Source organism: Dipteris shenzhenensis, chromosome 12 (assembly GCF_047967505.1).
Source record: "Dipteris shenzhenensis isolate YYH24624 ecotype China chromosome 12, Dip_SZ_1.0, whole genome shotgun sequence".
Lineage (NCBI taxonomy): Eukaryota > Viridiplantae > Streptophyta > Polypodiopsida > Gleicheniales > Dipteridaceae > Dipteris > Dipteris shenzhenensis.
Window position 1 is genome coordinate 8,509,548 of NC_141607.1, and position 13,728 is coordinate 8,523,275.

At 42.2% G+C, this 13,728-nt stretch overlaps 1 protein-coding gene across 1 annotated transcript; it reads left to right on the forward strand.

Moving 5' to 3' along the window:
• Positions 1-6,237: 6,237 nt before the first annotated feature.
• LOC147895768 (uncharacterized) lies at positions 6,238-7,342 on the forward strand. Its single transcript, XM_087382835.1, has one exon. It carries the CDS (start codon positions 6,238-6,240, stop codon positions 7,255-7,257), a length of 1,020 nt encoding a protein of 339 aa, XP_087238961.1. The 3' UTR covers positions 7,258-7,342.
• The last annotated feature ends 6,386 nt before the right edge of the window (positions 7,343-13,728 follow it).

A 13,728-nucleotide genomic window follows, 5' to 3' on the forward strand; every position in this document is an offset into this window, starting at 1 on the left:
CAACTTGATAACTACATTCCCCTTTTGAATTGCAATCAATGTCAAGATATACTATGTCAGTCTTTTGAATATACTCACTTGAAAGAAATGTATTATGAGGTTTATTGGCATAATGATTGTGCCTTGAATGTCCACTGCCATGATGATTTCCTCTTCCACAAAAATTCCCTCAATTACTACTGGATTGACCTCCTTGTTCGTACTGCTTCTTGCAGCAGCAATCTTTTTCATAGTATCCAATCTTATGACAGTAGTTGCACTGAATGTTTAACATGTTGGTGGATTCCTTTCCTCTTCCTTCAAATCTTCCTCTGTTGGAATGATTTCCTCTTGGATGTTGATGCTGATGTTGCTATGGATGTTGATGATGATGACTTTGATGCTGATGACCACTCCTCTAAGATGCTCAACCTTTGCCTCTTCTTCTATATGAAGTTGTGAATGCTTGATCATTGGAATGACCTTTGCATACTTGAATGGCTTGAGTCCTGAGTTTTTCACCAAGTAACACCAACTGTAGTTCTTCCAGTGTTGGAATTTTTCGTTGAATTGGCAATACTCTAGACTAGATTCTTGTAACCCTCTCCTAGTCCATTCAAGATGACTTGAATCATTTCTGCAGAATTCATGGTCTCTCCTATTGCTTCGAGAGTGGATTGTTGTAATCCTTGATCCCGAGTACGTAAGCATGACCAGTATCATTTCTCTTGCAAAAACTCTAGTTGATCTAATTTCTCAGGGTGAAATACCTAGAAGTGTTCTTAGACTCGTAAAGAGTTGCAAACATATCCCATGCTTCTTTTGATGTCTTCACTGTGCTGAAAGCATGACATCTTGCACTTTTTGCTTGATTAAATGATATGCATATTTTTCTTTCTTGTCTCATTCTTCCTATGCTCACACAATGGTAGGATCTACTATAGGTGCAGATACTGTTGGTGCGGGTGTAGATTCCGTTGCTTGTGCTGTGGCAATGGTGGGATTTGTTGCTCCACCGTTAGATGGTCTAGGTGTAGACCCATCGACATACACCCATTTCTCTTGAAGTACAAGAATGGTCTCCATTTGGTATTTTCATGTGCCATAATTTGAATTGTCCAACTTAGCAGATGCCTCCAAATTGATGTTGCTAGTGGTAGACATGGTGCAAGAAATGTACTCAATCTGCTATGAAAATCACTGTCTAAATCAACTGCAAATCAAAAATGTCGTCGAAGAAGAACTACAATATATAGTCCAATCTATTACAAGGCTTGTGGGGCAAATGATGCCGAGAATAGCCATTAGGCTTTACAAGACTCAAATAGAGTGTGAAATGTCAGAAAAATAGCCAATAGGCTTCATAAGGGTGGCATATGAGTGCAACATCAAATAATGTGCAATTTGCTCGTCGATCAATCAACCAATGCCTTTGAAAACTCTGAAGTCTACTCACTAAACTGATGGTGGTTGGGTTTTAGGAAATGTGATGATGGAAACTGTATGTGAGTGTAGGGACTAACTTTGAGTAGGAACTATTTGGGAATTTTTGGGCATGGCTTCGATTGGATTATTTGGATTTATCTCCTCTAAGGATTATCTAATCTACTCTAAACTAGATGTAGACCAACTGTCGAGCGATGAAAAACAACAAATAATTCTTTTTCTTTTGTTCGTTTTAGGTGCGGGCTTAGATGCATCAATATAGAGGCTTGTGTGCGTGCAAGAAGTGGATTTGATGCCGAGGCTAAAATATGTGTGATACTTGCATCAAAATGTGTATGTGATGTGACTCGAGCATAGAGCACAAAAAATTGATCATTTTTCCTTTTTGGAGGCCCTCAAATTCTTCTTGGATCAAGAGATACGCCTTGATCTAGGTGGAGGGGAAAAAAGAATAAAAAAGGTGATGTGGCAATCAGAGTCACATGCAGAGCTTGTGCTTAGCAAGGGATGTGCCTATGGAGCAATGTGATGAGGTGGTAACTGGGTGCATATACAGTGTGCACACTTTGCCTAGCAAGAGACTGTCCATGTGGCTGATGACATGGATTTGTTGATGTGGCCTATTGATAAGGATGATGACATGGCATGAGGTTAGCATGCTGACATGGCACTTAATGATGACATGGTAGTATCTGCTTAGCTGGCAGATAGGGTGACATGGTAGAAGGATCAGATCTATAGATGTGGTAGAGATAAGAGTCTGTGGGGTTGCCACGTGTCAAATGGAGTAAGACTGCCACATGTCACATGCGTGGCCACTCTTGCGAGGATAAGGAATTTGCACCAGAATCCAAAATATGTTGATTGAATCGATGGAAGATTCTGTTGCATGGGGAGATTCTAGCCAATTTCATTATGTGAGGGTTGCCCATCACGCCTTGTGCACTTGGGCATTGGAGGCATCGATGACACTAGTCGGCTATTAGCCTATGAACCATGGTTGGCTCATGGACTTGTGGACGTCATGGGTTGTAGCGCATAAGTCATTGCTCGATCCCGTTGGAAGGTCCGTTGTGTGCCTGTCGAGAGCCTTTTGTTGTGTGTCATGAGCGATGCTGCCATTGGTTCCTTTTGGCTCATTGGAGATGTAGAAGTCATCTATGCATGCGTTGAGGTCATCCGAGCTGGAGGTTGCTAGATCTGCAGGAGTCATTATGGTGACGAGATTTTGCCATTTGGATCCACTATAGCATTCATGTGTAGTTGGGGCTACCATGAAGCTTTTTGGTCACAAACCGAGTCGATGGTCGTGAGCTTTGTTTTGTGGGGTGGTCAATGGCATCCAGTCATTTGCTTGCCCAGAAGATCCGTGAGGTCGATTGCTCGTCACTAACGCTTGGTTGGATGCCTTGGTCTTTGCCTCTCTACGTGGGCTCGTTGGGAGATCGATGCCATGGCCGTCTGAGTCTTTGTGTCATGGCTGGCCAAGAGTTGAAAATGGGAATCACAACTAAAGGTCACTGTGGTGCTCACCTTAGTCATCGCTATTGTAGGAGTCATCATTGCTCACTTAGGGGCCGCCTTAGAACCTAGGTCACAACTCGGGCCTGTGAAGTAGAGCGTAGTTGATGAGTCATCCAGGTCAATGTTGTATGATTGTAGGAGGCCTTGCACTGTAAAGTTGTAGATCAAACTATGTATTTGGAAGAGAGATGTCTCACAAAGGTATCTCTCACACAAAGCTATCAATGAATGAAATCTTTGAAGGACAACTCTCTCTCACAAAGCTCTCTCAAAGTTCAGATCTCTCACAAACTCTTGCAAGAGATGAATGAACATCCTATGGATGGAAATTCTAAACTCAACAGAAGTGAGTGGATGCTCACTTAATCTCGATCTCTCGATCACTCTCATGAGGATCTCGATGCCTCAGCGGAAAGTAGAACCACACTCTAATACCATGAACAAATATGGATAGAGGAGAGGTGAAGAGTGGAGATGAGGAGAGAGGGAACAGCTAGAGAGCACACCATAAATGACTAGTTGTACACTAGTACTAGTTGAAAATCATGAATATATACAAACCCCTTTAGGGTTAGGGTTAGGGTTTCCAACCCTTTCCCTTTTAGGACTCTTTCGGGTTAGTGCTATGCACATATGATAACATGATGTTGAGAAGGTTCCTCAACACCCTAACATAGCCTTCCTAATAGATAAGAAAACACTCACACATGGGTTCTCTTCAAAAGAAGTCTTCAAGCATGGAGCCATCTTTAGAATACAAGGAAAGTAAGATCACATCAATAGTCTAAAAACTTTTATAAAAAAGAGTTACAAAGAGAAACATAATTTAATCCAAACATTAATGGCAATTTAATACAAACAACAAAGGCTTTGCATAAGATAGATCTTTTAATAAACACTTAACAACCTTGACAAACAGTCTAATTCAGTTGGAAGCTCTTCTCTTCTCACTTTTTTTACTATTAAACTTGATTCTGCAAATCTAATGTGAGCATTCTGTAAGAGATAACATGATGTGAGTAAGCTACTATAAAAAAATTTGGGCACTAGGAAAGTTCACGATAAGTAGGTCGCATAGATAACTAAATGGTTTGATTCTATGAAGAATACAATCCATGTGGTCATTGTTTGCAATATACTCAAACAAATGTGGAAGTAATTTAGTTGCATGTACAAAATCCCCTCAATGGTATCATCATTTTATCAGTTGTTGTGATTGGTATAAAGGCAAGTATAGTAAGTAGTCAAAAATTAGATTTTTGTAAAAAGATTTCCTTGGTTCTAAAGATAGTGTCATATCCTTCAGCTAGACAACCAATCTATAATCTACATATTTAGATTGTTATATCATACGTTGATTATTCAAGCACATGTCTAGATTTGTCATTGATTGCAATACTACTACAATGGAAAGGACTTATACTCACATCACATGTTGTGGTACTCTTACACTCACTTAATAAAGAATGGTCTAAATAATTATGCTACTATGAAATAAACCTTAATGAGGCCACATACACATAGCATTGAAAAGGATGAAACAATGTGAAATGCACATGCACTTTTTACAGATGAATACAAACAAACACTACATTATTATTTTCAAATACAAGGAGATAAGCTATTTTGCAAACTTTGAGAAGAGATGTCATGACAGCAGTTCCAAGCATTCAATTTCATAAATGTTTTCAATTTTGGAAAAAAGAATGTTTGTCATACTTTATCTTAGAAAATTGTTAATGTTTGTAAACAAATATGGATTGAAGAAACTCTAAATGCAATAGAAAAAAAGAATTCAACAAGCCACACAGCATAATTTAAGTTTAGAATTTTCTTGCATTGTTCTTCTAAAGAAATATTTAGTTAATACATATTAAAACAAAATCATGAACAATCACATAGAATTCAAGAAGCAACAAAATATGATTAATATTAATCCTTACAACATACTAGTAATTAGAGATGTGTAAGTAGTGGTTCAAATAATCTCCGTGGAATCTACATCACGTACAAGTTTCTAAAGAATCCACACATTCATTACAATCTATGACAATACACAATTACTAAATAAAAGTGAATATATAGGCCTCTTATTTATTTAAAAATAATATTTAAAAAAGGATATTATTCACTACACCAAATCTTATAGAAAAAACGAGGTAGTGCTTGGAGATACAGGCAAACATAATGATGCTCAGTTACGCCTTTGGCATCTGGTTGGAGCGTGCATCATTCAGATTGTGTGGACTAGGAGGAATATTTTGGTCTTTCATTGCATCCTCCTTACTCCAAAATTTCAGGTTAAAGAGTCTATCTTAGAATCTGTTGGCTATTTTAATAAGAAATCAAGGGACCTCATCCTTGCATTTAGGATTTTAAGTTGGCATCTCTAGTGTAAGCTTCGAAAGCTGTAATCTGCTTTTTGGCATGCCAAAGGCAAAGCCATAGAGTTTGTTTTGGGTTCTCTTATTATGGGAATTGGAGGGAAAGGGCCTGGGGAGTCCTTTGTTGCGAGGGAAGCCCTGGGAAGGCAACAAGTAGGCTGCAAGCTGCCTTTTTGATAGCTTCCTGATCGAAAAAGGACGACCAAGGCCTTTTCCTGACCGTCAAGGTCTGCTGGGAGGAGGTTTTATGAGAGGTAAGTGATTTTCATTTATAGGGGCGTAGATTTGGTGGCACGATTGATGATGATGTGGCACAAGGGGCAATTATTCCGGAGGCGAGGGCAGTTTGATGTGCAGAGGCGAGTAGTGGGACTGCAGGCATCAACGTGTAGGATGACATGGCACAATTGCATGATGATGTGCAGGCGAGACTAAACAGACGCAGACAAATTGATCGGACACTGGAGATTGATCCTCCACTGACCGAGGAACTTGGGAGATGGGTAGAGTGAGAGGGCTGTCATAATCTCAGGACCTTGGGAGATGGGTAGAGTGAGAGGGCTGTCATCCTTTTAAATAAAAAAATTTGAAAGACTCATGGCCTTTGGCTTAGTGAAATTCTCATGTACATTTTCGAGGTCCGTACATAATGTAATGTGCTCTACAAGGCCTAAAAGCTGAGGGGAAACCACGTGGTTATAGCCTTTTGCGTTCCATGTGGCATTGAGGAGGCACTTGCGATCCGGCGAAGACACACATTCACTAATAAGAAATGGCAAGGCCAGCCAGGTGTCGAGGCAAAGCAATGACACACGGCAAGCCTTCCATACTAAACCAGCAAAGCTGGTGCTGGTGCTGGTGCTGCAGCTCCTGCTGTTGCTCAAGACGTCTGAAAAGAGAAGCCATGGCGACGCTGCGCTGCTGTTACTGTGGTGGTGGTGGTGGGAGCTTCAGTGGCGGCATTAGCAGGGGTGTAGCGCAGCGGGTGGCGCGGCAAACAGTCCCTTGCGCGACGGCGGCGCAGTGGTCCAAGCCATTGGGATTGACAAAGCACGCAGGAGCTTTGTCGTCATGGTCGTCTTCCTCAGCAGGAGGCCCTGCGGCTCTAGACATCGACAGCAGAAGAAGAAGCCAAATGCAGCAGAGTTGCTGCTTGGACGACATCGCCACTGCGGCAGCGGCTCCTCCTCCCTTTCGTCATCATCCTCCCGCACAGACATGGGCTCAGCATACCCAACTTCTCCTGAGAACAACTTCCACCATTGAGCCGCCCTTGCATTCTGCTCCCGATGTCAAGCCCTCCGTCGATCCCAGCCCTTCCATCCCCGGCCCCAACCTTCCTCCTCCATCTCCGTCAACGCCAAGCATTACCCCTGAGGTTTCCTCAGACTCCCCCCCATCCCCTTCCACCCCTGAAGTCCCTCCTCCATCTCCAGAAATTCCCATAACCCAGCCCTCCACTCCTGAAATCCAGCAGCCTCCTTCCGCCCCTCCAGAAGTGCCCATCCCTTCCGCTCCTCCTGAGCTCCCCTCCTCCCCCTTCCCTGAAGAGTTTAAACCCCCAGAATCTCCCTCTCCCCCTCCCCCTTCCCCCCCCCCTCTTGAGATCCATTTTACTGCAACCCTCCGTGCTCCTCCAATTGCACCACCTAACGCACCCCCTATTACTACCCCTGGCGTCCCTCAACCCCCCCGCCCCCCCCCAAGCCGTGCCCATTCCCCTGGTACTCCTCCCCCTTGTACTCCTCCCCCGCAGACCCCTCTCATCCCACCTGGCTCTCCCGGCCCCATTGCCTCTCCCACGGAGCCGCCCCCCCCTCCATCTGGTGTTCCTCCGGGGGGTCACGAGATTCCCAGAGTGCCTCCCACTCCAGGTCCAGATATTGCCCCGCCGCCCATTCCAGGGACTCCGCCTTCGGTTTAAGACATCAATGGCAATCACTTTGATTGCATTGACCAGTGAATTCAGAATAGATGAACGGTTGTGCCAGTATAATCTTGCTCTTAAACGGGAGTTACGTGTTGTTGGCCTTCCAGAGGTGGAGCCCGATGGGGCTCCTGAAAGCTCATTTTCTGGTGGGATTGGGGACACTTGGCAGAAATCTAGAGATCTCTCTCTCTGCCCCCTCCCTCCGAGTCCGGACTCCCTCTCTTCCTTTCTCTCTCTTTCTTCCTCCTCTTGGGCAGGCCTATTGAATGATACATCTCATTCATCTTGTTAATCTATATAGATGTAGGACCTTCATGTGGAACACAAGATTTTTGTTTGTTTGTTGTCATTGCTAGATTTTCTATTTGTTTGTTGTCACTGTTAAACTTCTTTATGATTTTTTTTCCTGCTAGATTTCTTTTTATATGTTGTCACTGTTCAACTTTTCGATGGTTTTGTTTTTTGTTGTTTGATTTTATGTGACGATGTTTAGGTTATGTTAAAACCCGAGTAGTATGACTTTTCTACAATGAGTTAGACACCCACTCCGTTGGGTCTCAAGGTTGGACCATAAAATGTCTGTAATTTCAAGAAATAAAATTTCAAGTTTTAAGACCCCTCCAGTGTAGGCATTGTTGCTTGGCTTAGCTCTATGCTCAGTTACTTAGCGATTCAACTAGATTAGCAGCCATGTCATGTATTCAGGTGTGAAGCATATGCAACCCCCCCTTTCTCCCGCCCCTTCCCCCTCTCCGCCCCCATTTCTCCTTTGGTTGTCTCCCTCATGCACGCACATGCATACACACACAAGCACTAAAACCTCTCTCTCTCTCTCTCTCTCTCTCTCTCTCACACACACACACACACACACAAAAATTCTGTCTTGTGATGATTCCCCTCACACACACGCAAATACTCTGAACTTAGGAGACATACATACGCAAATACTCAAATTGAGGCTCTCTCCCTCCTTTGGCTGCCATCTGGCAACTCTTCCCTAATACAAGAATAGAAGTAAATATAGACATGGCTATCTGTGTGTACACGGCCTTGATTGGACAACATGCATGTGTATTTCCTTTTCAGTTTTTCTTTTTAAACATGCATAAAACTTTATTTTCAACGAAAAGCAATGGTTAGGCGTAATTGAGGACTAATCAAAAAGTCTTACAAAGAATTCAAACATTGAGATCAACCAAAAAGGTTATTCCTTGAAAATGAAAGAAATTGTTTTAACTCATTGAGGGGATGATTGAAATCGAATGACCAACTGTCAAGAAAGCCCCAATGAGGCCAAAGACAATCAGATAAGGGAAAGTTCATAAAAATGAGAGAGAGAGAGAGAGAGAGAGAGAGAGAAGGACGGGGAGACTGGGGGACCGGGGGGGAGGGTTTGTTACGCTTAAAGTTTGCTACTCTCAAGAAGGCCACAATGACATTCATAAAGGAAAAGTCATAAAAAATGAGAGAGAGAGAGAGATTGTTATGCCTAGGGTTAAGGAGTGAAATTTGTTTCCCCATGACCGAATTCACAGTACGTCCTCCAGTTGGAAAGATGCCCAAAAATCCATGGTTTGATGATGAGTGCCAAGAGATGAGATCTCACCTCATATAAGAGTAGGATTTGGGACACATGACAAGGTTTGAGGCACAGCGGATCTCACAACATTTGGCATGATGGAAGAGGCGGACGTTCTACTCACATAGGATGGATGAGGTGATTTAATCTTTCCAAGGAGGTGACACCACCTTTGCATGGGGGGTTCTATTTGAGGGGAAACTGCCTATTCCCGTCACCATACCTAGTTGTACGACACACATACGCAACAGCTCTCTATGCTCGATTCAGGCACCACCTAAATTGAATATGTCCTCCCTTCCCGGGCAACCATATGCATCTTGTTCACCGCGCAGTATGTGCGAGCTACATTATGCCGGCTCCACAACTAGAGAGCCTAGGACCATGAGGGTCTATGGACTAAGCACATTGCATATGGATGGGAGGTCTTGGCACAGATGTTCAATCATGCTACGTGTCATGACTTTCCCTTTGCCTGGAGTATCACCACCATCATGCCAATACACAAAGCAGGGGATCCCATGGATGCTGGGAACTATCATACTCTCATGATTGGTACACATTGGCCTAGATTTATGGGTTAATACTAGAGAGAGACACATGGACAATGGGATTTGGGATAGGTTAGGCCTCAGAGTCCACACATTCCACTCTTGTTAATATCTTCACTTTGTGGGAGGTCATTGAGGACGCAAGATGGAGATCCCAGAAAGTCTATGCGTGCTTTGTAGACTTTCGAAAGGCATTTGACATAGTCCCATAATCCCGCATGATTAGGCAACTTCATGAGTTGCAGATCTAAGGATGATGACTTGGAAGGTGATGAGTCTATATGAACCAATCAGAGGGAGAGTATGTGCCCCTAGAACCCTGTTAGATTGGGTTGAAAGCATGATTCGAGTGCAGTAGGGATGACCCCTCTCATCGACACTACTTGGGCTCTGCATTGATGAGCTCATGACTTTCATTGACAACCTACAAGGTGAGGGATCATTTGTTGGCCGATATGATGATATAGATACTGTGGTATGCATATGACATAGTCCTCCTATCCTATTCAGCAGTAGGCTTACAGAGGCACCTAGAGGCCCTAAAGGTGTTTTGCAGAGAGAGAGAGACTTGATAGTTAGCCTTGGCAAGACCAAGGTTATGCTTTTTAGCACATCACAGACAATATTTCATTGGTGCAGCTTCACTTATCGAGGGGATCCAAGAAGATTGCTCGATCATACACCTATCTAGGGGCAGTCTTCATGGGGCCAACCTTCAAGATAAACCAGGAAGCCAAGCCACGACTTATGTGAGGGCAGGGAGTTCTAGCTCGGCTAGAGCAACACGAAAGTGACAATTCTTTCATGCATACTTCTAAGATCCCTCAACGAAGGGATGGCTATTGGACACACTTGTGAGACTGATAGCCATGTATGTAACACCCTTCTGGGGGAGTGACCTACCAGCAATTTGAGAGGCTGTAGGTGATTATGGGATCCATGGAGAATCCAAGATGATTAATAGTTTGCCCTCCATCCTCCATTAGATCGTATACCAATCTGCAGTCTCTCAAATTTATACCACTCGAAGATACCTCTCCCTCACTTCCACTACAGCTTGGATGTCCTTGATCCCTTGATCCCACATGAGGGTCAAGCTGTGAATGTGAGGGTTTCGACCTTTCCTAAGTGGAGACTACTGAGGTTGGCACTAGAATCATCTATACAACCACCTGAGAGTGGGATTAGCAGCGCTTGGTATGCACACATATCCAGATGGTTTTACCAGTTAGGGTATTTAGATGGAACATCTCCCTCCCTTCGAGTATAGCTTGGGTGTCCTTGATCCCTTGATCCCACGATATGATATCAACCATATCATATGGTTGTACCTACTCCAGCTCTACAAGTCACGGACTTAGGGGGACTGGGATTTCCTTATTAAGATCCAGTTCTATGATGATAAACACTTTTTGAGAGTATCAAAGGGTGGAGTGATTATCAAACCCCAATACCTGGAGGAAAAATGAGTCTCACACGCCCTGAGGATTGCCATCGGCTAGATGTGGGTCTCATTCAATCAATTGATAATTGAGGTAGGGAGAGTCACAGGCATGCCTAAAGAGCACTGGACCCTACAAGTATGCACATTGGTGGAGGTGGAGACAAAGGAGCATTTCCTATGTACTTGCCTAGTTTACTATGAGATATCTGAGCATGATACCATTGTCTCTTTCTATAGGAAACAATTTTAGGCCTCTCTCCTAATTGATTCAATTTTACTGCTAGATTTTTGTTTGTCTCTATCTGATGGAGATGCGATAACATTGAGAGACCTTATTGCATCAAATCAGATAGTACTAGGAGGTGACAATGCCATGAGAGACAGAGATGGATCGAGCTCAACAACATGCCATAGATTTCTACATATTTGAGTCTATCTCTAGACACATTGGAGTAGAGGAGGAGGAGATAGCTGATATGAGGAAAGCATGGATTAGTGGGAAGCGACGACATGGAGCGATGGAGCCAGAGATACAAAGACCATGCATGATGTAGAGGTGGAGGTCCAACCCATCACATAACTACTCAGAGGGGACCACCCGAGTAAAGGATTCATTCTTGATATGGCCCACAGGATACATAGTTTACAGAGATCACATTCCATGCCACAGCAAGAGATGACCCGCCAGACATAAATATGAGATATCTTTGCAGCCCACAAGATATGAGATATCTTTGTAGCCCACAAGACAGTCACCATTGCACCTGGCTATGTATTCTAATTTTGAGATTGAATACTAATCTTTGCATTTTGAGTTTAGCATAGTACTCAGTAAAGGGCTCTAGAGAGCCCTTTCTTTCATCCTATAGTGGCTTGTATGAGTTACCCTTGGATTGTACCTTGTCTTATAGGTTAGTGAGGCCTTTCAAAGATGGTAATTCCTCTCTCTCTCTCTCTCTCTCTCTCTCTCTCTCTCTCTCTCTCTATGAATGGGTCTTCACCTTCTCCACTTGGCCTAGGTGGTAAATTGGAAGCCCATGTCATAAAAAATGCCAATTATTTGAAAAACTAATGGCATACAAGTATATGGAAATCCCATCTATCTACAATTGAAGTTTGACTATCTATACATCACCTATAGTGTCATGTAACCAAGATTGAGTGTGTTAGCATCTTTTACTGGGTGTGATCCTCTTGTTACCTGAATCTATGAGCAAAATACAATACTAGAAATAGTTAGATGAGCCCAAAGAAATTATTGGATTTTTTTAAATTATGTTTGGATTGTTGAAATGTGCATTTAGCAAGTGTGGGAAAGACTAATAATTGATTCAATTAACAAGAACCCAATCTCAATCCAATGTGCCCTAAGGAAGTATAAATTTCAAAAAGCAGGTAAATTAATTAAGCCATTTTTTATTTGGCAAGGAGTATATTCTTATGTAGTGTTGGATTCAATACCCACTTGAGGTGGATCCACTATAGAATTACAAAAGGGCAGCCACAACAACAATTTAGGCTACAAAGATGTGAGCTTAGACTTGCCCTTTCCTAGAGGATAGTCCCACAAATTAGTCTAGGCTAAATCAAGCATTGTAAAAGTGAGAAAATGCATGATTTGTATAATTTTTATGGAATTTTAGTATGTGAGACGATGGAGGCACTTACAGTTGGGAATGTATTACTATTGTAGGAGATGAGCATTCAAGTCTTGCCAATAGCATTTGTCTGCGACTGTAACCTTACTATGACACATTCAATAAACCTTGATGTACTTATGATGTGGGTAGATTTCACCCCTTATCCTAGGGATCATAAGAACAATGCCCCCCCCCCCCCTTACTATCTATCTTAGTGGGTCCTGGCCTTCTCCTCTTGGCCTACATTAAGTGAAACAGAAGTGGCATACAAAGATGTCAATCCCATCCATCAAAAATTGAAAATTGACTATCTATACGTCACCTATAGTATTCATAGACCAGTATTCATAGACCAAGGTTAGTAGTGAAGTTATAAAAAAAGGTAGGCATATAATCATGTATAAAACAACCAAAGCCATGTAGGAAAGCTAAGAGGTGCAATGGACATTATGTTTGTAAGAAACCAAAATGGATTTAGAAAATTTGATGAGCTAGATATTTTAAGCTCTATAAAATGCCCTCCATAGTAAGAGAGAATGGAGAGAATCACATACTAAATCGTGAATCCCAAATTTGAAGGGATACGCATGTGACGGAAGACCAAATAATTTCTAAGTCGCTAGGAATTGCTTTGTTAAGATTAGGTAATGAGTTTGTTAGTTGCATGACTTAGGATCTTAATTTAGTTGCATGACTTAGAATTCTAATTTAGTTGCATGAAATATTGTAGGAAGCTTTAGAAAAATGTAAAAGTTTACATTATAAGTTGCATGGAGTGATTCACTTTTCAAAAAGCTTAAGATTTTGATTGTACTTGCATGAGGTATTGTGTGTATGTTTATTTAAATTTTAGTATATGCATTTATTTATAAGTATGTATCTATAGCCTATAAGTTATAACTATATTTTTAAAAAAGTCAATGAACTGGTTGGAGGTTCACATAAGCCGACCTAGAACAACTCGTTCGTTGATGAAGAATATTATACCACGTGCCGATTGGGGGCTTACTTAGGCAGACTTGGAACATCTCGCATGTGGTTAAAAATGTTAATATACTAGTAAAACTCTATAAAGTAGGATTCAAGAGTGACGAGATAATATTTGACTTTGGGTCAGTTGTGGGCTCCCTTATGCCAGTTGTTTGCATCTCGCTCGAAGTCTAGCCCGTTGTGGAGCTCGCAATTGCTAGCTCATTGAAACTCAAAAAATTATGGCGTACATCTATGGAGAGATTATGGTATACATAGGTT